The sequence below is a fragment of the Camelus dromedarius genome, chromosome 2 (assembly GCF_036321535.1).
Source record: "Camelus dromedarius isolate mCamDro1 chromosome 2, mCamDro1.pat, whole genome shotgun sequence".
In the NCBI taxonomy this organism is placed as follows: domain Eukaryota; kingdom Metazoa; phylum Chordata; class Mammalia; order Artiodactyla; family Camelidae; genus Camelus; species Camelus dromedarius.
The window spans coordinates 34,676,739-34,704,461 of record NC_087437.1 but is presented as its reverse complement, the minus strand read 5'-3'; the positions used below and the strand labels follow the sequence as shown (position 1 = coordinate 34,704,461).

Below are 27,723 nucleotides of genomic sequence, written 5' to 3'. Positions count from 1 at the left end.
CCTTTAACTTGATAATTAGTGTAGAGGAAACATATATTTTGGTGACATTAGGTAAAATAAGATAAAGTGGATGACATTTGTACCTTTCTATGGTATTCCCACACTGTCAGTAAGCTATTTTCTGTTCTGTCATGCAACTTATCTGATGCTTCTCTTCTTTAAGTATAAACCAAGCATATTTGAGTTTCAAATCTTAAGTCTATGAATTACTGTTTCCACCCCTAGGCAGCTGAAATTTTTCATTTACATTTCCCCACTCTTTGATACTCACTAAATACTATGTATAATTTTATTTTGCATGATGCTTTTTCGAGGGAGGCTATAGATAGAACTTTTTTTTTCAATTGAGCTCTAGGATGTGTTCTTTTGTACTTACTTTTGAAAACTGAGGCATGCCTGATGTTCTATAATCTATAACACCCCTAACCACATAATTGAACCATCTTTGGAAGGGTAGGCCGAGTTAAATTGGAGAATGGTGCCTAGCTCCCTCTGAAGAGCCAGCCTCCATTCTCAAAATCCCTGCCTTACAACCAGAAATAGAGTGACCTGTCAAACTGATGAAAACCACTCACCAGGCTAACCTTCTAAAGTCTATATATCTAATCTGCATTTTCCTTGGTCATTATTTAAAGGGCTGCTGGATGGACTATACATTACAGAAGCCACAAGAGTTGATGAGAAAAACAAAGAGATACAAGTGAATGGTGTAAATAAACTACTTTATCTCCTCTACTTGATTCCATTGCCATGTACTTGAAACATGTGTTACAGATAATCTGAAGGGTTAGAAACTGAGTGTTAACAGTACCTCAGAAATAATCCCCATGTGAATGCCTTGCCAAACCAGGCCTGTAAAAGTGCAAAAAAAAAAAAAGCATGGTACACAGAAGAGGAGGGCTACAGAAGTGGGGAAGACAAGGGAGATATTTTAATCCCAGCTCTGCTGCTTAGCAGTTGTGTAACCTGGGCACACAGTAGTCCGAGCTTCAGTTTCCCCAGCCGTCAATGAAGGTAACAGCGGCGGCCTCCGAAGACGATGCGGACTCAGTGAGAGCGTCAGGGAGGGCACCTGGCATGCTGCAGGCAGCCACTCCACGGTAAGGATGCGCAGGGCCCGTGGTTTCCAGGGGATGTGAGTGATCGCAAATGCGCTCACACGACCTGGTGTTTCCTTTTCATTTGTAAGGCACCATTATTTCTAGCATTACTGTGAGGCATCGTTAGTATTAGAGTGCAAGCATCTAGAACAGTGCAGGCATACCACAGGGACTCAACAGAGGCATGAAACTCAAGGAAGCTTAACTCCGGCTGCAGAGAAAAAGTACCTTAAAAATGAATATTAAAAAAGAATATGAAAATGAATATGTGTATGTATATGCATGACTGGGACATTGTGCTGTACATCAAAAACTGACACATTGTAACTGACAGTACTTCAATTAAAAAAATGAATATTAATATGTATGACTGAAACATGATGCTGTACACCAGAAACTGACACAGCATTGTAAACGAACTATGCTTCAATTTAAAAAAATGAATAACAACACAAAATGATCGACTGTCTGTCACAAACCATAAGATCAAAGGAGGGAATGATAACTCAGAGCTGACTTACCAACCAAAAATTCATGGAAGAGCCAGAAATTGAAGGGAGCCTTGAAATAAAGACAAGACATAGCTATGGGGAAAGAAGAATGAAGAATTTCTCAGAGCATGGAATAGAGTTTTTAACAAGTAGCAGCAGTGGGCATGTGGACCCATCAGGTATTCAGAGAATAATATAGAGACCAATGTTGCTGCAGTGTGAGTGTTCTGTAGGGGATCAATAGAAGACAAGGTTGAGTAAGGTAAAGTAGTCAGGGATGCCATGAGGAGAACCCAAAAAAAAAAACAAATTTCAGAGAAATAAATGATGGTTGGTAGAAATCACAGACTCTTTTAAAAGAAACAATGTACTGAAGGCTGACCTGTCAGAGACGTCAGAGAGTAGACTGGAAAGGGGAGTGACCAGAGACTGAGAGCTCTGTTAGGAAGCCACTGATGGAAGCCTGACTTAGGATGGTGGCCGTGGGACTATAAAGATGGAGGCAGAGAGGAAAGTTATGATACAAAGTCTCACAGACTTGAATGAACAGGGAAGAGGCAGAGATGACATAGTTTCAAGAGTGGGAGACCAAGAGAAGGACAGCAGCATGAGAGGAGGAGACGAGTCTGGAGAGGAAATAATCTAGGGACACAGGAGGCAAATTCGGTTTCAGACAGGTTGTTATCGAGGTGACACCAAGAAAGAAAACAGAAAGTCAGCAGGTAAGGTTGTGGGCTCTAGAAGGGAAGAGGAGCCCTCTGCTCTGAGTCCATGCAGGCTGCACATTCTGGTGCAAAGAAACAAAAAGGGACCAGCACACTGAGTATAGCCATCCTCGAAACACAGGTTCACGAAGAAGTGAGAACTTCAAAAAAGGCAGAGAAGAAGAGAGAAATAAAAAAAACATTAGAGTGTCACTAAGGCCGAAGAGATGACTGTTAAGAAGACAGAGGTGGTCAAGAAAGCCAGGTCCCACAGAGAAACCTAAGAAGATAAGGGCTGAAAACAAGCTGGCGCACATAGCAATTCTGAGGCCCCCAGAGACCTGCAAAAAACCAGGTTTGAAAAACTGTCAGATGACAATAGAAAATGACTAGAAAGAAAGCAGAAGCAAGTGTCTCCAGTCTCCGCTTTCAAAGGCACGCTTCTAAGAAAAGTCTCATTCATATCCTTCATGTGGAATACAAGAACACGTGGTTTTAACAAAATGAAAGAATCCGATAACACAGACTGTCCTCAGTGGTCACAGGCCCTCGTCTCTCTCTTCTGCTCTCCTTGTTTCATCTGAGTTCTTTGTTACCCTGTGAAACCTCAAAACAGCTCTTATTTTTAGGCTGTACTCCTCACCTCTCTCCTTTCAGTAACAGAGTCATGTCTCACCACCCCTATCCCTTCCAACTCTCATTCTCTTTTTTCAACTCATGCCACACAGACAAAGATAAAAGTCAGATTTTACAAGAAAACAAAGATTTGATAACTATCCTCTTCTATGTCTTCAAAAGAAGGCCATCTTCCCAAAACAACATTAAAAAGATACTCAACATCATTAGTCATTAGGAAAATGCTAACTAAAAACACACTGCGAAACCACTTCACAACTACCAGACATACTGGAACTTAAAAGATCCGCAAGGATATGGAGCAACTAGAATTCTCACGCACCGATGATGGAAATGTGAAACAGTATATCCACTTTGGAGTAGCAGTTTAGCTATTTTTTTTAAAAGCTAATATACACCTACCGTATGATCTAGCCACTCTACTCCTAGGTATTTACCCAAGAGCAATGAAAGCATATGTCAACACAAAGACTTGTACATGAATGTTTACAGGCAAAAACTGGCATCAATTCAAAGGTCCAACAACATGTGAATGGATGTTCAAATTTTGGTATATCCATACAATAGACTACCAAGCAATAAAAATAAATGAAAATTAAAAAAAAATTAATGAAAATTTAAAAAAATGAAATAAAAGTAAATGATAGATGCAACAACACAGGTGAATTTTAATGATTATACTGTTGGCGGGGGAAGGAGAGGAACCAGGAAAAAAGAAAGTACATACTCCATATTTCCATTTATATAAATTCCATTTACAAAATGCAAACTAACTCTACAGTGACAGAAAGCACATTAATGGTTGCCAAGCGATGGAGAGAGGGATTGGAGAAGGACACCGGAAAAAAGTATTACAAAGGGCGTGAAGAAACTTTCAAGGGTGATGGATATGTTCATTATCTTGATGGTGGCGGATGGTTCCAAAAAGATACACAAAACTAATCGACTTGTATATGTTAAATATGTGCAGTTTATTGTATGCCAATCATACCTCGGTAAAGCTGTTTGTAAAAAGAGCAGTTGCGGCAACTGGCAAAACTGGAATCTGGACTGTGTCTCAGATAATAATATCGTATCAATGTTAAATGTTTTTAAATGAGGAAAGTGGACGTCCTAATCTTCATAACATACAGTCACCATGAGGGCTTCTCTCTGGTAAAGTGGAAACATCAGTTGGGCACTCCCACTGTTATCCTATTTCTGAGAGGAAAAAAAAAAAAAAAAAACTAGCTGTCCTTCCTGTCAAAGAATTCCCTCTTAGGCAATATTTCCAAAGTACATGCCTGCCTGTACTCTTTCACGTCTAAAACTGCTTGCATTACATAATGCTTTGGGGATAAACAATTTCCATCACTCGCTATGTGACTCCATGAACCAGAGCAGGGTCTGTGGATCTAATAGGAGACTGTAGAGAGCTTCTCTGGCTGCTGTCAGGATCCCAGCTCTTAACCAGTGTGATTTCTTCATCAGCATCCCCTTGAATCTCATGGATATTTAAAGTACAAGCTTCCCATAGGGAACTATATTCAATATCTTGTAATAACCTTTAATGAAAAAGAATATGAAAACAAATATATGTATGTATATGCATGACTGAGACATTGTGCTGTACACCAGAAACTGACACCTTGTAACTGACTATACTTCAATTAAAAAAAAAAAACAAAAAAAAAAAAAACAAGCTTCCTTTCCAAGAATTCCTTGATGCTCGAAAAGTCTCATTCTTAAACCCAGGACTAGACATTTACCAAAACAGTTCAGGCTGGAAGGACCATATCAGATGCTCAGGAAAGACACCAGGAAAGTGGGAAAGGTTAGACTCCCCACTTGGTCCCTATTCTGAAATCCCCAGGGAATAAAATCCCCGAGGGTCTGAAGCCATAGGCAAGAAAGAAATAGCAAGTATAAACTTTTTCTATGTATTTATGAGTATAAGTTACCAGGCTGGGTGCCCATCTCTGTATCCCATCTGGTGTCAAAGATATGGCTGGCACTTAGATTAAAAATAAAGTATTCAATATGGCATTATAATTATCTTTCTAAAATTGACTTTCAAAATAATCAGGATAAATTAATCTTACTCCTAATTCCAAAAAGTCATGTTTATTCTCCTTTGTATCTTTAAAACTTTAAGAAACTAAATTTTCTCAAAGCAATCACCAGAAATACATAATATACTCTTGGTAAAAGAAGTAAGTTCCTGTCACCACCTGAAAAAAATCTCAAAATATATTTCAGTTTCTTACTCCATTATCTTATCGAAGGTACAGTAAAATGGTACCTTTTACAGATTTACACATTGTTCTGTTCTAATAAAGGCATTGAGGCAGGAAACAAACAAAAGGTGTAACTATTTAAAAAGTAAGAGACACAATTACATTATTTGTAGACAAATATGGTTGCATATCTTTATGGGAAAAAAGCAGCAAATGAATCACCAGAAAAGCTACTAAAACTAAACAGGAAGTTTAGGCAGTACTTTTACATACTGGCAATAATCAGTCGGGAAGACAACAAAAAGATGCCGTCATTGTAACCAATTTATAGCAGCAGCAGAGTAAGTACTTCACTCACACTTACTCCATTAGCATTTACTCCAAGAGCATTCATTCGGCCTGCAGAAAAATCTGAAGACTTTAACGCTCTCCCTTCTCCCTCTAGCCTAGACTAATGCCTGAATCTCCCCCACAAAATGCATATAAAAATTCTGAACCTCCTGGGAATCCCCTCTCCTTGGCCTAGAGTAGATTCAAATATTTTAAAACAAAATAATAAAACTTATGACACGTCATAAATAAGAGACTAAAATCCTACTGAATTTGACCAACAAACTCATTTTCTGTAACAGGAAGACAGTAAAATAGAAACAGACAGCCAACAAAAGAACTGCTGTGATACTTCCATGCTGATCAATAGCATTAACTGTACTGAACCCTCATATTAGGGGAAAAAAATAATCACCTGTTTTTCTCCAAACACCCAGGCCCCTCCTTGTTACTTTACAAAGAACAGAGAAAAAACTTAAATTAGACAACTACCTACTAATAGTTTCCCAAGACTTCTTGGAATGTTGGCCCAACCAATAACCATTCCCGCTTCTCTCTCACCTAGCTAACAAAACTCCAGTCTTGGTCACCTTCTGAGGCTGTTGTGACCTCTACAGGAGGCTGGGCTCCTCCCCAGACCCAGGGTGAATTATGCTGGGTCAGAGTTTATCATCATGGTGATGGTTTTCCCATGGCCAAGCCATTGGTTTAGGCACGAACACAATTCTGGCCTAGGAGATGTGAAGGGTAGTTTCCAGGAAGGTTTTCCTCGGGCTTTAAGGACACCGGACAGGTAGTTTCTTTTTAACGTCTCTGGAAATAGCTATATAAAGACTTGAAGTCACTGAGCAGCTGAATCAACCAACCTTGGAAACACCTGCTTCCAGGCCTTTCGTTATGTGAGATAATAAATGTCTCTGGTGTGATAAGCTGCTTCCACTTGAGTTTTCTGTCACTTGCAACCAAAGCCTTTCAAACAGTGCACCATCTAGATGTGCAGCTGGAGTTTACTACAGCTGCAGCTTAAGTCTCTGACAATGGACATACAAGACAAAACCAGCCAATCTATAAAACTGGAAGAGGACATTTCCTTAATTGCCACACCAGCTTTTAACAAAAAGGAGGTATTATTGATCATCTGGAAACTATTCCGCCTCCAGCAGAAATTACCTTGTATCTCCTTTTTTGAGATGAATACTTCTCGCACAAATTTGATGTACCTATTTATTATGCGGAGGAGGAAATATTTAATGACCATAATCTTACTGATTTACAAATGGAAACAACCTAATCCTAATTTATGTCTGTTGAGGCCAGACTAAAAGAAATAGGCTTAAACCAAAGGGATGTAGTTCACACAGAAAGATGATTTTCCTGAGAGGATTATAGAGAAAAAAATTCTCCAGGGACAGTGTGGAATCTCCTTGATGAAAAGTCTTTAAAAATAGATTATTCATGTAGCTGTGAGGCCTTAGGCACTATATTTGGATTATATGACAATTCAAGATCCCTGCCAGGCCTATCCAAAGAGAAAATTTATCTTCTTTCTAAACAGAAATTTAGAAAAACATCTAAGTGTTAAAATAAAGGAGAAGTAAAAACTTCTTAATCCCAAATTCTGGGACAGTTATATTTACCATATACCTATGCAAATCAGTTCTTATAGCAAATTCAGACCATTATCCTAGGGATCAAAAAGGCAAACAGTATGATCAAAATCCTACTATGTCTCAATTTCCACAAAATCCTGACAGTGTCAGTTAAGAGACTTATTTGGTCAGAAAATGCCCAGTGACTAATTTAACTGAGAGTTAATCTATTCGATTAAAAGGAGAAATGAAAGCACTTACCAGATTAAAAAGAAACAGTACCTACTTATCAGAATAAAACAGTTTCTGCCCTAAGGCAATTCTGTAACTAAGAGAATAAAAATTTGCAAATGTTTTTAGATTTAAAACTTCACTGTTCAAGAGTAGTGCTGAATACAGACTGTCCTATTAAGAGTACCATTTGAAATATTTAAGATTTATTGCTACAGGGCATTAAATCCCCATTCACATTTATAATGACCAGAAGTGTTAAAAAGCAAATGCAAATAAGTATTCACTTCTCCAGGGAAGTCATAAGGTTTGCTGACATAACATGCAATGGATAACTGGTCTTTGGTTTAGCAACTAAGACACACAGATTATCTGTCAGCAGCTCACACAGGAGCAGAACAAGGAGGGCAGCAATGATGGTAAATGGTCTGGTAAAGAGTGAGTCTCAGAATACAGCCTATTGCTATAGTGACTTTCACTTTTGTACAAATTAGAAAAAGGCACCTTTTGCAAGTGATTACAGGCCCAGAGAATACTGGCTTGGGGAACATACAGTTCTTCTGTACACATTAGATAATAATGTCTCTCTAACTGGTATCACTGTACAATATACATCTTACACGGTTACAGGCAATGGCCCCAAACTTACCTTTGGGTGGCCCGTGCCCAGTAGCAGACAAGAACTCCCATGTCTTCTAGGAATGGAGGAAAGTAAGTCTCATTCTTTTTTTTATTATTATTAGATTTATTTATTCAATTTGATGGAGGTGCTGGGGATTGAATCCGGGACTTCATGCATGCTAAGCATGCACTTTACCACCGAGCTATACCTTCCCCCCGTAAGTCTCATTCTTAACAGAATTCAACTACCAAAGCCCTCCCTCATTCCAGAAAAGTTGGAGGCAGTTAAAGTTCCATTAAATTGGGCTCCATTCTCACTAACCAGAAAGGGAAAAAAAAATTCTCCAGAGAGATCATGTAATCAAGATTTATAGATTCATTTTTCAGATGTAAAGTATTATATCTTTACTTTTTAAGCATAGCTTTTCATAGCACAGGTTTCAACTTTATTGAAAGGATATCAGTTTATCAGAATGCATGATTCTTCTCTATATGAATATTTATTTTAAATGTTTGGTACTTTTCAAGGGAGGGCCTCTAACTACCAAAGAAAGCCACAAAGGTACTGCAGTGCCATTAACTATTTTTAAAATAATGGCTCCCTCTGTTTACTTAAACTTCACCTTTGAAGACTTCTATTAAAAACAGATTATAACTAGCCATCACCAAAGCTTGGGCTTGACTTAAGGTTAACTAAGAGAATAAAGCACTAGCCTTCTGGAATGGAAACACAAGACTAGCGTCTACTCAAGCTAACATACTAAGTCAGTATTATAAACAAAAGAGAAAATAATATTTTGCTGTTCGAAATTAACTTCATATTAGGAAATTATTTCTGTCCTCCCCCCTCACTACCCCCCCAAAAAACAGTGCTTCAGTATAAAGAGAAATTATGCAAACACATACTCACCCCTACATACTTACCCTAAAGTCAAGCCTTTGGTACTTTAAAATAAAACATAAATCATTGTTCTTTGTTGCTAATGGCTTTATTCATGACACTATAATGTCTATGCAAGCCTTCCACGAGCAAACAGGCAAAAATGTGACAGAGTCTCTGTAGTGGGAGAGAGATTCTGCCAACAAAGAAGGGGAGTGGATGAGAACTGTATTTAAATGTGAGTCACCCCCTGCTCTGGCTTATGACCCAAGAGTTTTTTCATTTCAGGACTTTCTTAGGTAATTATAAGATCCACCTACCAACATGTCACAGGACATAGGAACGCAGCTGTCAAAGAAGAAACTCCAAGTCTTACTGATCAACACAAGAAGACCAGACAGTGTTCACCTCAACTATGCTAAGGTGCAGTTTATTGCCCAAATTATGAGACTATAAAGCTTCAACCAGAAACTGACAGCACAGGCTTTGGAGGTAGACAGCTCTAAGTTTGAATCCCAGTTTCAAATCCTAGTTTTACCACCTATGAGCTGTGAGAAACCTTGGGTAAATTACTCACCCTCTCAGTGCTTTAACTTCTACACATATAAAATGGGGATACCATAGTACCTATCTCAAAAATTCTTATGATAATTAAAATTAGATAGTATACAAAGTACTTTAAACACTACTTGGAATATTATACATATTCAATCATCATCATCATCATCATCATCATCAATAATACTGGAGGTTTTTTCTTTCTCCTCTGGTCCAGAAATCCCTCTTCTGGAAATCCACCCTGGAGAAATAATCCAAACTACAGCAGAAGAATAAAAATACTTACTACAATGTTATTGACAATGGTGAAAAGTTAGAGGAACCTCAAAGTATACCAATAAGGAAGCAATTGAGTAATTTATCAAATATCCATTCAGTAAAATATTACTCCATCACTAAAAAATACATTAGAAATATAAAAAAGAATTATATAGCAAAACGACTATGTGTTCATATGATTACACAAAGTGAGAAAATCCCAAGATTTAAAACCATATATGTGTATATATAATTATAACAATGTAAAATTACATTTAAAATGCATATAAAAAATATGAGCAAGTAATACACCAAAATTATAATAGTGGATGTGACAGGATAATGAAATTTGAAGTAACTGTTTTTCTTTTCTATACTATCTATCAGGTAATCACAGTACTTTCATAATTTTAAAACTAATTTATTTTTAAATATGTTTAATTTGCTGTAAATTTATTTTAATAGTCATTAAATAGGATTATTAAAATGGTAACAGAAGTTAAATCACAAAAATATACTACTGGGGGGGTAGGGGATAGCTCAAGTGATAGAGTGCATGCTTAGTATGCACAAGGTTCTGGGTTCAATCCCCAGTACCTCCTCTAAAAATAAATAAATTAATAAACCTATTACCTCCCCTTCAAAAATAATGATAATACATACATAAATAAAAATATATTACCTAAGTAGTTCAAGATCAAAATAGAATAAAACAAATGCTTCAAATATTAACACGCAAAATTAAGCTATTACTTTTTAAAAATCTGAGTCCCTAATGAATTAAGTTATTACTTTTTCAAAATCTGAGTCCAGTTATACATATATAACTGGAAAAAAAATCTGAGTCCATAATGAATTATGGGCCTACATTTAAATTAGACAGATCCCAGGGACCACTTTCATCTGAGACTGAATAATACACATTTTTTAATTTTAAAATCATTGTCAGGGAAATGAAATCATTTAAGAGAAATGAAGATACTGTGCTGTTTCTTAGTCTTGGGAAAGCTACAGTTTGTAACAAAACATAAATTATTCCTAGTAACGAAGTAGAAGAGTAATAAATAACTTTCCATTGGAATAAATTAGATATTATTTATAATGTATATTTTCATTGTTTTAAAATGTGTCCATTTAGTTAAGCTATGACAGAAATAGTGTTCTACAAAATGGGGAGTTAACCATCAACAAATATTTTACGAGTCCCAGGAAGTGTCTAAATATAAGGGAGAAAGGAAACAAATTAACAGCCAAATTCATGCTATTCTCACTATTGTCCAAATTCGCCCTTCCATCAACTGCCCTCTTTCATGTTGATGGTGTCACATTGGGAACCTCGACAGCAGTCTTACTACTTAAAGAGGGTCTCCAACTCATCCTTTCCCCCTCTTTCAGCAACTGTCCACACCCCTGGGTTTCATCTTCACTGCTCTGTCCCAGGCTTCCAGTGGACAACCCCCCCTACACACACACCCTTTCTCTATTTTGTTTGTTCACGTCAATCCTCTATATAGATTAGAGGAACAGATTACCAAAGCTTGGATTTAAAAGCCATTCCTTTGCTCAAAAATACCCAAGGGTTCTCCAATATCGATAGGCTCCTCAGCGTGGCTTTCAGCATCAGTGCTGACGACAGTTCCAGCAGCATCTCCCACTTCTCAGCTGTGTGCACCATAAACTCCAGGCCAAGGCTCTTCAACTGTGTCCCAGCACACAGATGGATCTTATCATTTAAGTAGTCACAATTTGTGACCCATATTGGCTCAAGTACCAAAACTTATTAATTATTTACTTTCTAAACTAAGCTAGCAAGGATTCAGGTTTATTCCTATGTCTTCTCATTTACTTGCATTAGAAATGGGGATGGAATTTCTGCTAGACACTGGGAACTGCCCATAACCCTGGGTTCCCCATGGAGGTGTGTTACACATGAAATCATATCTGTCACGTGAGTCACAGTGGAAAGCTGTTCCAAACCAGGGTTCCTCAAGGAGTAGCATCGCTAGAGGTACCTTCCACCTGCAGAGGGAGCACAGCCTGCCTCACTTCAAATTATGGCCAATAGTTAAACTTTAAAAGCCGCCCTGCTCATAAAGAGCAAGAGGAGAGGGACACAGGGACTCTGGAAGCAACCAGACACTAGCAGAAGAACCTTTTTAGAATCGCTCTACTCCATCAAGATGGAGACAGCTTATTAAAAAGTTGGAGGCCAAGAATTTAATTTTATGGATTTTCTACTCACAGCGCTGATACGGAGTTTCTTTTTTAAACAAATATACTTAATTAAAAAATAGTCAATCTAAAAAAATAGGATTAAGTATATCATAACACAGAAGGTACTCAAATATGGAAGAAAATGAGTGGGCCTCTAGATGACAGCAGATGGGGAAAGCCTGCTCTAAACCAATGAGCTCCCTGCCTGTCTTACCACTGTGCCTGCATTTTACTTCCTCTAGTCCATTTTCACACTTGTTCTTCCACCTATAATGTCATCTTTTCATTCTCCCTCCACCCAGTCTCTGTCTACTGAAATGCCAGGAAATAATCAAATGCCAGTTCCTCTTCAAAATTGTCCAAGACTCCCCAGGCTCCCTCAGACAGGCAGCACCCTCTTGTAGGTGGTCGAACTACATCCTGTAGTTCTATTTAAAAAAAAAAAAAATCATCTCTTGAAGTAGATGGAATGCTCCCTGAGGGCAGGGAACACACTGATTCATCTTTGGGCATTACAGAGAGCATACTACTGTTTGCCACATGTGGCAAACTATACAGAAAATGTAGGTTTATTTGAACTGAATTTCTAAACAGTCTGTTCAGAAGATACACCAAGGTCAGCAGTCAGGATCCTACCTTCGCCTTCAAAGAGTTGCCAAGCACAGAATAGGTGTGGGTACTAAAGGGAAAGTGTGTTCCCCCTTTTGGGCGCAGAAATGTTAACGTGCCATTTTAAACTAAAATAATCTGAATTTTTTCTTCAACCATAAGGCATTTGTTCACACTTAATCCACAGGCCTCTTGTACATCAGTAATGTGGGGGCCCATTTACTAACAGCAGCTGTAATGTCTGAAAAGCAGATCATTCATTGTATCACTCATAATTTATTTATTTGGAACTAGTATATCTTATTTCAGAAAGGATTCAATGAAACTTACATAAATACATACACTACAAGAGAAAATGACATATTGAAGAGGAAATAGAGAAAAATGGGACAAAGGAAAACTAAATGGAGGAAAGATAAGCTGTCCTAGGAATGAGGTTCATGTGCCAAATTAGTAAAATTCTGCACACTTGATAGAGGCAGGTCAGAGGTTTGGCTCTAACATTCCGAGCAGCCAACAAACACAGGATGATCCAATCAGCTACATGATTCAGCATCCTTAAGATAAAAACAAAAAGCTCTCAGAGAACACTCTCTCCCTTGGTCCTCATAAAGAGGATACTATATAATGTAACAAATAAAGTCCTCAATGACTTCTCTGCAGTTGATTTATCAGAGAGCTTTGGAAGACCGTCCCTCGTAACAGTCCTCACGGGCAAATGCCAGCACAAAAGTCAGTAAGTGCAAAATGACAGAGAGGGACACGATCAGGGCAAGGTGGGGTCCAGGTACACAGCACCCTGCAGGTCTAGATTTATCAGAAACAGATTTGATTCTATCTAGACTAACCTAAAATCCAGAGGCTTCAGGCATCCACTTCGCTTTGAAATTATAAACAAAACTTGATGTTCATGTCCATTTTTCTGGGGGATATGTCTGTGGTTTCATAACATCCTCAAAGAGAAGAATGACTCAAGAAAAGTTAAGAACCACTGATCTAAAGAACTTGACTGTATACATCCTTCAGGCAACCCACCATAAGCAGTTTTTCTTCTGAGCTTCTGAGAAGTGCTAACTCTCAAGACTATAGCTCCTGACAAGTATCTGAAGTACAGCTTCTCTCTGATGTGAAGTGTGGAACTCTAAGCTTAAACCCCTGACCAAACTGTGTGTCAATTGTATGATATGTGACCTTTAATACAGTAATGCCCATAAGCATATAGAGCGCATAACAATTGTTTTTCTAGGTAGAGTTCAGCTATGAACGCTGACAAAGTTGCCTGAAAGGATGGGTAATATTTCTTCTAGTTAATTTTTAAAAAGTTTAAAAAAACAAAACACCTTTTGCCTGTGGATAAAAATTACAGATAAGCAAAACAATTTTCCTAGATAAACATCATTTATAACTTTAAAAATAACCTTTCCACATTAGTTGATACAATCTGAGTTTTTTTTAACCTTTCTGTTTTAATTTGCATTATACAGCAAAACAATCACTTTATACACACACACACACACACACACACACACACAGAGTCAACCATCCACCCATAGTATGGTAGTTAGAATGTCTCAAGGGTTTAAGAGCATCAAGTGAGGAACCTGGCCTGTAGAACCTCCAAGACACAGCTCATTAAGATATGATCCACCTAGAATTCACAGCCATCCAGAGTATAGTCCCCAGCATAACATGTTCAGAGACATATCTTTGTCAAAAATACACAGCTGAAGAGACTGAGAACTAACTCAAGTTAACTCAACTCCTAAGAGGCTGAAGTACAAATCAGAATACCAATTTATTAACTAATCATAAAGAATATTCTTTTTTCCGAATTATAAAATTTGCACCTGAGGCCAGGATGCTGCTTTCCCAATGCTAAGATACCTGGAATCCTAAATTAATAGTCAGTTCACCAGTAGTGATCAAAGCTATGGCTTTCACAGGTAGTCTCCTTCCTTCCTTGGATACTGATGCCCCCAACACTGCAGACTTTTTGGTCTTTAAGCTTTCTTCTTCCACAACCTTCTCTCCATCAAGTATTTCTCTAGACAGAGTATTATGCAACTGATGAAGGTTAAGACCTTCATTATTATCCATATTTTTTAGATTAAAAACTCCCCGATAAAGTTGCAAAAACAACTTGCCCAACGTCACAGTTAGTATAAGACAGAGCAGAGATTCAAAACCAAATCTCAAGCCAAAGCCTACACTTTTAACCTTGCAGTAAATGATGCCTTTAAGGTGTCTTTCCCAGGGCCTCCCACCTCCCAGTTTGATTTAAATGACCCTCTTCGGTATTCCAATAACACCCTCAGCACACCATGTCTATAATTTCTGGTATACAGGTCTATCTCTCTCACCACACTGAAACTTTCTGAAGATGGGAATCATGTTTCATTCACCCTCATATCCCTAGTGTGCTATTTACTCAGGCAAATATGCAAACTAATTTGTCCACTGGTTTAATATAAAGATCATCAAACTGAAGGCCTTGAACAAGACATGTAGCCTTAGGAAGGTCACAAATACTCCTACCATCAATAAACATCTCATCTAAAATACAGGATGAAACAGATTCACAAGGTGGCTTAGGGTCTTTCTGTATCTAAAAGCACTACCACTGTAGATGGGCCCTGATTTTTATTAGTTTGAATTACTAGAAATAAAGTTTAACTCCTCATTCATCTTCCGTGACACTCTACAGACAACATATAAAGGTATACAGACAGAGAGTTCAGAAAAAGCTCCCTCTTTTCTGAAAGGAGATAACTATCATCTACACCAAAATCAAACAGTGGCACCCTCCTCTGGTGAATATTAAAGGAGCTAAACAACACAAAATACAAAAAAATTAGATGGTGGGATTTTCTTCGGATGAAAGAAAAAGCAAGAGAGAAATTACCTAAGATTATTTGTTATTGCATTCCCAATAGCAATTAAATAGTTTGTTTTTAAACTACTTATTTTGCCCCAAAACAAAGCCAGAATGAATGAACTGACTATATACTGTATACAGTTATAGATGGAACAAATTATTCTATTTTTCAGGGTACTGATATTATTAACTATTTTGCAAACAGCAAGCTTTTTAATATAAGGAACAATGAAATGCATTTCATAGGGTGGCTAACAATGATCAGCTCGTTTACTATCTAAAAATTTAATGAAAAATTCCTATACAAGTAAAATATTTCTAGTTAAATAAAAGCATTTAGCATGTCCCTTCTCTGAATGGTGAATTTACCAGAAGATAGTACTGTAAATTTTTCAACCTAAAATCTATTGGGGTCTTCAATGTTCAGATTTTAGAATATCAACTTAGAAGAAAAATTTAAATACCCATTCACTTACACATGTAGGCTCAAAACATGCAATACAGCATACCCAGACATACATAACCCAAAGTTTCACAGCATTAATATTACATCCAAACCTGTAAATTAAGAATAAAACTGTGGGGGAGGGTACAGCTCAGTGGTAGAGTACATGCCTAGCATGCATGAGGTCCTGGGTTCCATTCCCAGTACCTCCATTAAAATAAATAAATAAATGTAATTACCTCCCCCTAAAACAAAAACAAACCCCTCCAAAAATTAAAAAGAAAGTTAAAAAATAATTTTTTTAAAAAATAAATAAAAATTTTAAAAGAATAAAACTATGCTAAGACAAGAAGCAGATTATCATCTGCCAACAATTTTAACATAAAAATACAAAATAAATATAAGCTTTATTAAATGACTTCCAACAGATAAGGCACATAAAATGAATATATAGACATTCTGACTGAAGCTAAAAAATTAATTAGCCATTATATTGATAACCTTGTCTTGCAGATATGTTTTTATCCAAATACACAGCATTTCTTCCCTCAGTTAACTACACCTTTCATCTTCCCTGTGACCAAGGGGAAAGGAAGGAACCCCCCCTACGTTACAGGAGAGGCTACAAAATTACAATCAATGAGAAACCTTTATTTTAAAAGACAGAACATACAAAGGGCTAGGGTGGCTGGAAAATAGCAAAACCTGATTTCATCTCTACTAAATAAATTTTCCAACTAAGTTTGTCATTAATTGCAAAGTTGGTTCTACAAGGCAGGTAGATACAGTATGTTGGAATGATTAGCAGATTGGTGGGTGAGGTGACTTTGTATCCAAAAGAGAATGCAGTTAAGATAACCAATTGAAAGCTCTCTCAGTGTTCACCCAAAACAAAGGCCAAAGAACAAGCTTGAAAGAGAATGACATCCCCTAGAGCCCACCCAAAGACCAGAAGGGCCAAGAAGAGAATTAAGGGAAAGGGGGAAAAGCTGGGTGGGAGTTCGGGGCTGTGGGAGGAGAGGGAAATGATGAAGAAGGGGTGGCGAAGGGGGGCGCGGGAATACGGGTAAAAATGTAGGTTGAAAAGGGGGGAAAAAGTATGCAGCAAGAAACTGTTCCAAACTGCCAAACTTAGAATAACGGGGTATCTGGCCTGGTGCTCTTTGGAGCACGGCGCAGAAGCCATATCTGCCACTCACTTCGCCTGGGCCAATGCCCAAGGACCAAAGCCAACTCTCGCCCCGACCTCCTGGAAATCTAAGCCCGGGAGAGCAATCTGGGTGCCGCAGAAATTTGGGAGAGGGACCTGAACCGGCGTCTAACCTCATCTCTTGCTCCCGCAGGAACCCCAAATTTAGAAGGAATTTACAAGCAAGAAGACGTCTGCGTCCCACGCCAGCCAGGGGGCAGGGACCAGATCCGAGCACTGCTGCCTCTGCGGGCACCGACACCTCTGCAAATGCCAGAAGCATCTCCGTCCTGCGCCTCGATTCGGCTAAACGCAGGCGGCCAGCGAAGAGCTGCTGTCAAGTGGCCGGGTGGCACTGGCAAAGTTAATGGAACTGGGAAGAAGCGCAGCGCTGCCCCTCGGGTTTCTCCTCAGGGCACAGGCGATGGGAAGGAGTCAGAGGTTCCTTCATCCTCTCTAAACCCTCGCAGACTCGGCTCCACTGAGTCTGTCTTTTCCCGAACGAGAATCAAAGAATACTATCTTCCTTCTTTGTGCTAGGGGAGCTGAGGCCTCACGCCAAAGTTCATGGTTGAAACCATTACCTCTCCCAGCAAAACTAGCAGTCATTTTCTGGGTTTTGGCCTTGGGAAACCTCATATATTATGAAGCACAAAATAGGTTATGGATGACCCTCCCTCCCCGACATAGGACCCTCAGTACAAGAGGTCTAGATCCAGCAGTGTTTTTGGCAACTTGGCCACATGTGGAACTAGTGGCTTTGTCCAGCCCGGCACCAGGTCATCACCACGCCTCTCGCACTCAGGTCCTACCCTGCCGCTCACACAACGTCCTGTTATTTATGCGCGCGCGCGAGCGCGCAGGCACACACACAGAGCTCCAGAAAACTCTTACCTCGCCTCCGTGGCCGTCGAAGATCCCGAAGATGGACGGATGTGTCTTGTTGGCTAGGTCCGTAAGAACTTCGAAGCGGTCCTCCATGTGGTCTCTCCGGCCCTGGATGGAATACACGGCCACATTGTGGCTCTTGAACTCCCAGGTCTTGGAAAACTCCGCCTCCAGCACGTCGAGCCCCCCGAGCCGATCGTTCTGCATGATTTCAGCCACCTTGCCCTTCACCATCTTCACGGCGTCCCGGCTGGACTTGACGATGGTCTTCACCTCGTCCGTGTGGAAGAAGTAACTCCACAGCGCCAAGCTGATGCACAGCAGGAAGAGCGTCTCGGGTCTCAGCAAGAAGTAGCGCATGATGCGACCCAAGAGAGACAGCAAAGTCATTGTATCCTCTATCATTTATTATCGCTAGAGCCCCAACCACCAGCAGCGACGCGCGCCCCGAAGGCTCGCCGGGTCCCGGAGCACTGCGGGGACGGCCCGCGCGGAGAGAGGCGGAGCAGCAGCCGAGGGTGGAGGGGGAGGAGGTTCGCGGAACCTGCCGGGAGGCGGACGAGCAGGCAGCTCTAAGCCCGCACGGCGAACAGAGGCAGTTTCCCTTTTGTCTCCGGGCCTCAGCGGCCCAGAGGCCCGCGCCCTGCGCACCGGAGCCTTGTCGGCCGCTCGCGCCGCCTCCCCTCCCTACGCCCCTTTGTGAGGCGGCGGCGGCCAAGACAGTGGCGGTGGCAGCAGCAGTTGCGGGTGCCGGGCTAGAAGAGAGGAATCAAGATAAAGTTGCGCCGGGCGGGTCGGCCGAGGTGGGCGGGAGAGTTTAGAGGCGCTGGCGCCCTTTCGGCTCCTCCGCGGGTGCCCCCTGGCCGCTTCGGGGAGCGTTCAGCAGGTAAGGAGGCGCGGGGCGCGAGAGCCTGGCGGGCAAGGGATGCACGTCCCCTTGGTCGCAGCTGCAGGGGAGCGCAGAGCGGGCCGAGCGCTTGGAGTCCTTCAGACACCCCAGGAGGCCCCAGAGAATAAAAGTTTTGCTGGAGCCTGGGCAGAGGCGGGGGTACGCGGAGCCCGGCGACGCAGCACGATCGGTGCGGAGCCGCAGGCGGCCGGCCGGGCTCTGCCTGCCTCTCCTGAACACCTCCCTGCTCTGCTCCGCTTCGCTCGGCTCGGCTTGTCTCGCGCGCTCCCTCCTCGAGCCCCGGCTCGCGCTCGTCCCGCCCAGCGCGCGCTCGCCCCGCCCCGCCTCGCCCCGCCTCGCCCCGCCCCTTGAGCCGGGATTCGAGGCCCGGAGGTGCCCGCGCGGAGCTGTCAAAAGCTGAAGCGACTTGGCGGCAGCTGGCGCTCTTGCAGCTCCAGGCGGTCCGGGCGAACCGAGGGGGAGGGAAGGGGCGCGGCCGCGGCCGAGTTCGAGTGGATGGTCGTTTCTGCCTCCTGTGCGAGCTCTCAGAACATTATAATACTGACCCTGGTAGTCTGAACTGTGGTTTCCCGGGAGCTACTGCTACCAGCTGGAAAGCAGAGGGCCGCACGTGAGCGTCCCCCCCTCCGGCTGGCGGCACGGTAGTGCGGTCCCCGCCTCGCCAGGCATAAGGCAAGCGAGAAGGGACGTACTTCTCTTGGCTCGCAAAGCGAGGCGGAGAGGATCGTCGGTTTTCTGTGACAGAGGCCTCCCTGAGTCTCCCCAGAGGCAGAGAGAGAGCGTCGGGCCTCAAAGCCGTCTCCGATTGAGAAAAAAACCTCCCGAGAACAGTAGGATGTGAAGACTCAGAGTTACGTGGAAGTGCGCTCTGATGATAACCTCGGGAGGCGCGAGGATCAGCTGGCCTCTCTACAAGCTGCCGCCTCACCTGGAGCGGGGACTTAGCCACGAAGGCCTTGGTTGGTCCCACCCTTCCCCCGAGAAACACCAGGGTCTCCCAGTGGAGCCTGGGACGCTCCTGACCCTGCCGCGGGGCGAGGAGCTGACTCTTCTGTTTAGGCTTGCCGGTGGTGCCTTTGAAGCTCCGAACTAGCGGCCTCCCTCCACCTCCTCAGTCATCGCAGGGGAAGGTGAAGTGGGGGCGGGAGTCTTGAGATGAGCAGAAGTGAGTAGAATTTGAGAAGCCATCAAGGATAACTTGTTGAACTATGGGCAGGTGTCGGTGGCCTTGAAGATGTTGGGGAAAGAAGAGAAGAATGTACAAATCAGCTTAGAATAAGGAAACAAGTGAGCTTTAAAGGAAAATATTCACTCTCGCTAACCCTGTCCAGGAAGAAGAGTGCTGATCTTCTGCAGCTCCTAGTCCAATAGACTGGAGAGTAGAGGCTGCCTGATTCCCAGTAAAAGAAGTAAAATACTAGAAGGAAATACACCAAAATGTTTACGATGGTTAACTACAGTAGTAAATTATATGTGATATTCATTTTCTGTTAGGAACTTTTGTCTGTTTCCTACAATTTTTCCATTTTTTTTAAACAAAACTCATAGATTACCATCTTAACCAGAAGAAAAAATGAAAACTTTGACATTTAAATGGCATATATTATATGATCTCAATTATATACTTATGCATAGAAAAGGAAGGAAATGTGAAGAATTGTTAACTGTGTTATTTTTGACAACTAAGATATGGTCTCTTGTTCTTCACACTTTTTGCTATTTTCCACTTGATAAATAGAGGAAATAAGCAGTTTAGAAATAAATTAGGTCGTTCTGTTCAAAAGTCATAAGTCATGAGGTTCCCAAATAAGATAATGAATTCAAAAGCCTTTAGGAACTATAAAGCAAAGGTAATGCATTAGTGTTATTATGAAGATGAGATTATAATATTTCTTACTGTAAATTACCTTTGGCTTTCAGGTGCATTATCAATGTCTCTGTGTATGAATCTGTTTCTGGCAAAGGCAACTTGCAAATAAGCTGATCAAGACTCCAAAATTACAAGTCAAACCAGGCTCTGGGGTAGAAAAATTCCAAACCTAGGGCCCAATCTGGCCTGTCCACAACATTACTACATTGATGACAGCAGCAAATATTCCTGAAAGGCATGTTTCTCCCATACCTAAAAAAAGAAGAGAAAGGACCATACTGGTCTCTTGGGAAGAGAAATAAAAGAAGAGGGCCTGACTTAATTAATCTAGATATGCTGCAGACTCTCTGGAGATAAGCTTTGACATTTTCATGTAAGTTGCTAATTTGTGTGAAAATCAATAAATGATTTTTCAAGCAGGCCCTATAGGCATTTTCATATTTCTATTAAGAAATTAATGTAATTTACCTAGTGATTTTTAAAAGCCCTAGATAAGCTTTTTGTTATAGCTTACTGTGAATTTTATGATATTCAAGAAAATTTTTTAAAAATCTTCCTCTGGTGACAAACTAACATTTGCATATTCCTTTAGATTGTTAAAGTTCTTCATGTATATCAACTTATTTCCATTCTCATAACAATCCTATGAAGAAAATAGAGGGGCTATTATCTCTTTTTATAAATATAAGGAAAGTGAGACACAAAGATGTTAAATGAATACCACAATTCAGCAAATAAGAAGTTGGAAACAAACTCATTTCTTCTGACCACCAATTCAGTACTCTAATATCCCTTGATTGCCAATGACACTGAGGTGATTAATCTAATTTATACTTCTCTAGTAACATTTCAGTAGATCTCTGGTATAGAAATCTCAGAAAGAATACATGGATTCTTTTTCCTCAATTCTGACTTAAAGTTTTGGGATAAGTACTGCACTATGAGAATTTACCTCACCCATTGAGAGTATTTGTGGGGCAGAAGACTAGTGCAAGTAAACTGTCCTTTGCCTCTATGTAAAAGTCTAAAAGATTTGTTGCTAAAGTAAAGTGCTATTTACTTACTGAATTTCACAGGGGAGAAAGGAGTACCATAGAATGTACATTATGCAAATACTTTACCATTACAAGTGACATGGAAATGAACCGAGAGCTAATTGCAATCCTAGGTTTTCATGAGATACAATAATAGTGATAGTTACCAGGTAATTACCATTTTTAACTATGCAATTAACTCATGTCAACCTTGCAAATATAAAAAGAACATAAAATATAGCTTATTCTCAGAAAAAAATTTGAGTTGTGGCTTTTAGGTTTAAGAAATCTTTAAAACAGAGTTTGATAACATCTGTTTTCTAGTGGGATGTTGTTCCATGATGTCCTCATTTCTTTTTGTTTTTGCCACATATTACAAAGTTATAAAAATCAAATATATCAGCTGAGCTTCTGGATGATGAATGTAATAAAAATCCCCTGAGATAAATTTTAAATGAATCTTTTATATTGAGAGAAATTCCTGCACATTTTAAATTTCCCAATTATCAGTTTGATTTGTATTCTTAAATTGTTTTTGCCTTCTGCATATAAATATGTACTGAGTATTAAGTAGGACTCTCTTATTATTATTCTATCAATATATACCTAAATATGTATAACCTTTTACACTGCATGAAGGTACTGTTATGAAGCACAGCAACCATGAGTACTATACCCATAAACCCACCAACTGACCTAAAAACTGGACTCTGACCAATCTTTGTACCAACCTAGGAGTTCTTTCCCTATCCTATCTCCCTACCTGTCCTCCACAGGTAGCTATTAGACTGAACTTTGCTTTTTATCATTCTCTTATCTTTTTAAAAAATAATATCATCAATAACATCTGCATCCCTAAATAATATATTTTTTACTTTTGCTTGGTTTTGAGCTTTATAAAAGGGTATCGTACTATGTATCGTCCTCTGTTACTTGTTTTTTCACAATATTATATTTCTAGATCCTTCCATGTCATTACATATAGTTCAATCATTTTACTGCTATATAATATTCCACCATGTGACTGGTCTATAATTTATGTATTCATCTTCTTTGGATGTTTGAGTTTCCAGTTTTTTGCTATTATGATCAATGATTTCATGAATTGTTTTTGTACTAGCTGTTAGTGCATATATGCAAAAATTCCTCCAGGGTCTATAGCTAGGAATTAAATTACTGGACAGTTGGGAATGAAAATGTTCAACTTTACAATTTAAGGCCAAACTGTTTTCGAAAATACATTATTCCCATTTACATTCCCACCAACAGTGTAATCAAAGCTCCTTAAGATAAGGGACCATTACTATAAATTCTATCTTAAAAATGATTTTCATTATTGGTCCCTTTGGTAAATGGTTCACAATGATCATGGCTATTTAACCATATTAAATCTCCAGTGCTTCTCAAACAACATTTCTAGATGCAACGTTTAACAGTACATATTCAGTCTTAAATGCTCTTTACAGAATTAATATATTTTAGTAATATAGCCAAGAAAACAAATCCATCACTTTAAGTAAGCATAATAATAGATCTATCTGGATTTAACATTTTAATATCTCAGGTGTTCTGTTAAACAGAACTCATGTGACAGACACCAGTCATCTTAGGATATAATATGACTTTATGTCACTGGACTCCAAAAGCACAAGTTCCTTTTCTACAGCCCACGTTTTTATATTAATTACAGAAATATATTAAGGATACTTGTTTTCTGAATACTTGTTTTATACTGTTGCACCAAATCTGTTTACGTAAACCAGATTTATCCTAAGAATCCTTCATCTCATTGCCCTAGGCTTCTCTCAGATAATCTTTAAAGAAGCTTTCTAAATTATAATGTTAATCTAAAGCATTACCTAAAGTTTTCATGCTAATTAACACATCAACACTCTAGCTAATTCAAATGTGTTTGAATAGTTGAATAATCCTGCTTAAAGTCCTTAAATGACTTCTCATTGCTCTTAGAATAAAGACAAAGTCTTGACCATGGCCTTCCTCTCCTTCACAGCCTTATTCCACACCATCTGCTGCCTCCGCCCATCCACTTCAGCCACATCTGCCTTCTTACAATTCCTATAGAACATCAAGCTCCCTCTTGACTGGGGTCCTTTGTTCATGCAATTCCCTTCAGCTGGAATGCTGGCCTTTCCCAAGCCCACTCCCGCCCACACCCTTCCTAGTTAAACATCATTCCTCACATCTCAGCTCCTGTATCACTCTTTCAAGAGCCCTTCCTGACTCTGCAATCTAAGTGAGGTCCCTCCTCCCACCTCTTGTGGCAACCTGTACTTATATATACTTCACAGTGTTCATCAAAGTTATAAATATGTATTTTTTGTGATTTTTGAAAATCAATATGTGCTTTCCCCCATGGTCACTATACGTTTATATGTTCCATGAGGGCAGGAACTGAGTCCGTTTTGCTCTCCATTGTAACTCCAGCACCTAACACAATACCTGGAATACAGTAGGCATATATAAATATTTGTTCAGGAATGAACAAAGGTAGTTATCTTAAGATCATTATTTCAGCCTCACTCAAATTCTATTACTGGTAATATGTGAAACTAATCAATGTGCCTTAGACAGCAATAAAAAGAGAAGTAAAAAAAATAACTCATCCATGGATACTTGAAGATTGATTTTGCTAACAGATAAAAAAACTTAAAAGCCATTCAGATTTTTTTTGACTTTTCTTTTTTTACATTGTTTTTCATCTTAAGATCATACTTTCATTACAGGTACAGGGAAAATCTTTGCAAGAACAAAATCTTTACAAAATGAATGTCCTTTGGCTTTTTTCCTACCAGGATAATTTTCTTTTTTCTTTTGAAGTATAAAAGTTTTTTATATATAAGGCTGATTGATATTATATGTCATTCAAGTTGTAAATATTTCTCCCATCTTGTCATTTACCTTTCCATTGTTTATGATGCTTTGAAATATGAAGAACTTTATTTAATTTTAGGTTTTTGTTGTTCATGATTTATTTTCATAAAGTCAAGTCTATCTTTTCCCTTATAATTTGTGCCTTTTAAATCAAGCTTAGAATGGGCAAGTAAGCGTTTTATTCCTCCATGCACACCAGAATCTACAATGCATTCAAGGTACATTTCTCCAGCTATTTTTCCTACCAAACTGGTGTAGATTTTTGATACATTTATCATTTATTCAACACTGTTCTGGGAACCAGGCACAACTGACACAATTCCCATCTTCATGGAGCTCCACATTCAATCACTCATAAATATACTGCAGGTTGACAAGAGTGGCTAACAAAAGCATATACATGCAGTATATACTTCCTGTGGTGAACTTGCCAATTGTAAAGTCAAACAACAGGGCTGGCGACCCTTCCATCATGAAAGAAATTGCCATTCTTGGGTTGGTTCTCCCTGAGCCAGTGTTCACTCCTTCTACTATGTTGCTCTCTTGTCATTTCCACCCCCAAATCACGTGCTCATTTCCACCACTCAGCACACACTGTGGGGCTGGGCAAGTTACTTAGCCTCTTTGTACCTCAACTTTCTCATCAGCAAAATAGATATAATTATCATACCTACTCCATAGGTCAGCTTAAGGATTATAGGAGCTAATATACATGAAATGCTTGAACAGTGTCTGGCACATAGCAAGCACCCAATAGAAGTGAAGTACTTCTAGTTGAAGTGGGTGAAATAAGTGTATAGGCAACTCGTGAATAGAGAGCAGGGTATGATAAGACACCATCTGAGACATTGTGGGGATTTTTAGAAGAAAGAAATTATATCTGTTGGAGAGATCTGGAAGGCTTCATGAAGGAGGGGATGGAGAATTGGGGATAGGAGGATTTGGACATACAGGAAAAGGGGGTTAGGCTAAGAGGGATAGACTTCCAGAAAAAAAAACAATGGCACTTTGTGTTTACTAACAAGAGTTTCAAAGAAAGGAAAGCTTAGAAGACTAACAGGAGATAAACCATCATTGGTCACTTGGAACTGTATTTTGAAGAGCTTTGAATAATAAGTGTATATTATTTCATTGGCTACACAGAGAGGCTGACAGTTTTTGAAAGAGGAACAGCAATAAGATCAAAATTATGATTACCAGAATATGACTAAATCCACTCAAATTCTTCATCATAAATGCAAAGAAAGCCTCAAAACTTTTACTTTGCATATGCACACCCATTTTCATAGCAGCACTATTCAGGGTAGCCAAGGGGTAGAAGCAGCTCAAATGTCCATTGATGAATCAATGGACAAATAAAATGTGGTCTATACATACAATGGAGTATTATTCAGCTTTAAAAAGGAAGAAAATCCTGTTACGTGCTGCAATATGGATGAACCTTGAGGACATTGCTAAGTGAAATGAGCCAGTCACAGAAAGACAAACACTGTATGAGTCCACTTATATGAGGTATCTAGAGTCAAACTCATAGAAGCATAAAATAGAAAGGAGATCACCAGGGGTCACAGGGAGTGGGGAATGGGGATTTGCTTTTTAATGAGTACAGAATTTCAGTTTTGCAAGATGAAAAAGTTCTGGAGATTTGTTGCACAACAATGTGAAATACTTAGCCTGTTGAACTGTATGCTTAAAAATAGTTAAGGAGGTAATTTTTATGTTATGTGTTAACAATTTTTTAAAGATTTAGACCTTGCTGCTGGTGATTTCAGTGCTTCCCACTAAAAAACCGATTTGGAGTCCATTTTGAAAAATGAGTCAGCCTCATCAACATTTATGTACCAATAGTGTTGGGTCCATCTCTTATGCAAAGTCTTCCTTTGGAACAGGCTGATCACACCTGAACTTAGTGCCTCCACAGTTACAATCCTGTGGAAGTCAAGCTCAAACCACTGCAACCTGAGTGCTAGAGTGTCTAGGAGGACATTAGTAGGCCTGTGACATCCGAACAGGAAGTGACTGCATTTAGGAGTGATGTTGAAATCATGGTTACCCTTTAGGGAAGAGAAAGTTGGGAGCAGACATAATGTAAATATAAAATATCACTCCATTGTGATTGTAAACTCTTACTGCCCAGTGAAAATGTCTTTTGATAAGAATCCATGCTGCTGGATGAGACTTAGTCAAAAGCTGAAGAGAAGGCCTGCCTGAATCTAATTTGAAATATCTGTAAACTGACAATAAAAATATCCCGTGGTTTGGAAGCTTCAGAGGGGAGTACATCCTTATTTGGCATTCATCCCAAAGATTAAGTTAATGAACAATTAAGCTCATCATTCATACAGATGATTCTCATTGGGAATAAGGGATGAGGAGGAGAGGAGAGTGTGTATGAGAATTAGATGGGAGAAGGAGGGAGACATGGTTTGACAAAGTCTATTTTTAAAGCTTCCAGTTTATTTGTTTGTTTGTTTGTTTTTAAAGAAATACAAATGTAACCAGGTGGGATGAAAAGAAACCAATCCTTTTTTTTTTCTAAATGTATTATTTAATTATTTTATTTTGGCAGGGGGGAGGTAATTAGATTTATTTATTTTTAGAGGAGGTACTGGGGATTGAACCCAGGATCTCGTGCATGCCAAGCATGCGCTCTACCACTTGAGCTATACCTTCCCTCCCCCAATCCTTTTTTTTTATTTTAATTTTTTTGCATTTTATATTTTGCTCTTCTTCCCTTGGTAGGAAAAAAAGGGGGGGCGGGTGGAGGAAGCAATGTCCCTGTTCCTCTCTGTGAGGAAGAACCTCCAGACTTGGGCCCTAGATTTCTAGGTTCCCTTACCCCAGGGGGGGTGCTAACAGCTAATTCAGAGGTATGAAGGTTGTCCAGCAGACCAGTCACATTGGTTTGGAAGGTCTGTGACAGTGGGAGAGAAGGAGCCTGAAACTGGGAATGCGACAGAGTTCCAGACAGGAGGAGCACAGAGGGGCAGGGCCACAGCACCCTGGGGGCCTGTGTGAACTCCCAAGAACCCAGCCCCAGATTCCTGACCTTGGGAGCGCAGGTCGGGCTCAGAGGCCCAAGCCTGAGACAGAAGGAGTAGAAGCTGTGGAGATCTCCTGCTGCCCCCAGGGCAGCTAAGCACAACCTGACCTGGATGCAAAGCCAGGCCATCAAAACCTGCT

At 39.9% G+C, this 27,723-nt stretch overlaps 1 protein-coding gene across 1 annotated transcript in view; it reads right to left on the bottom strand.

The window, feature by feature from the left end:
* Nucleotides 1-19,036, bottom strand: part of PPM1L (protein phosphatase, Mg2+/Mn2+ dependent 1L) — a 261,472-nt gene extending 242,436 nt beyond the window's left edge. Inside the window, exon 1 of the mRNA XM_010976350.3 lies at nucleotides 17,841-19,036. Coding sequence (XP_010974652.2) covers nucleotides 17,841-18,239 — 399 coding nt within the window. The 5' untranslated portion in view covers nucleotides 18,240-19,036. The remainder of the gene's footprint in view (nucleotides 1-17,840) is intronic.
* Nucleotides 19,037-27,723: the final 8,687 nt, after the last annotated feature.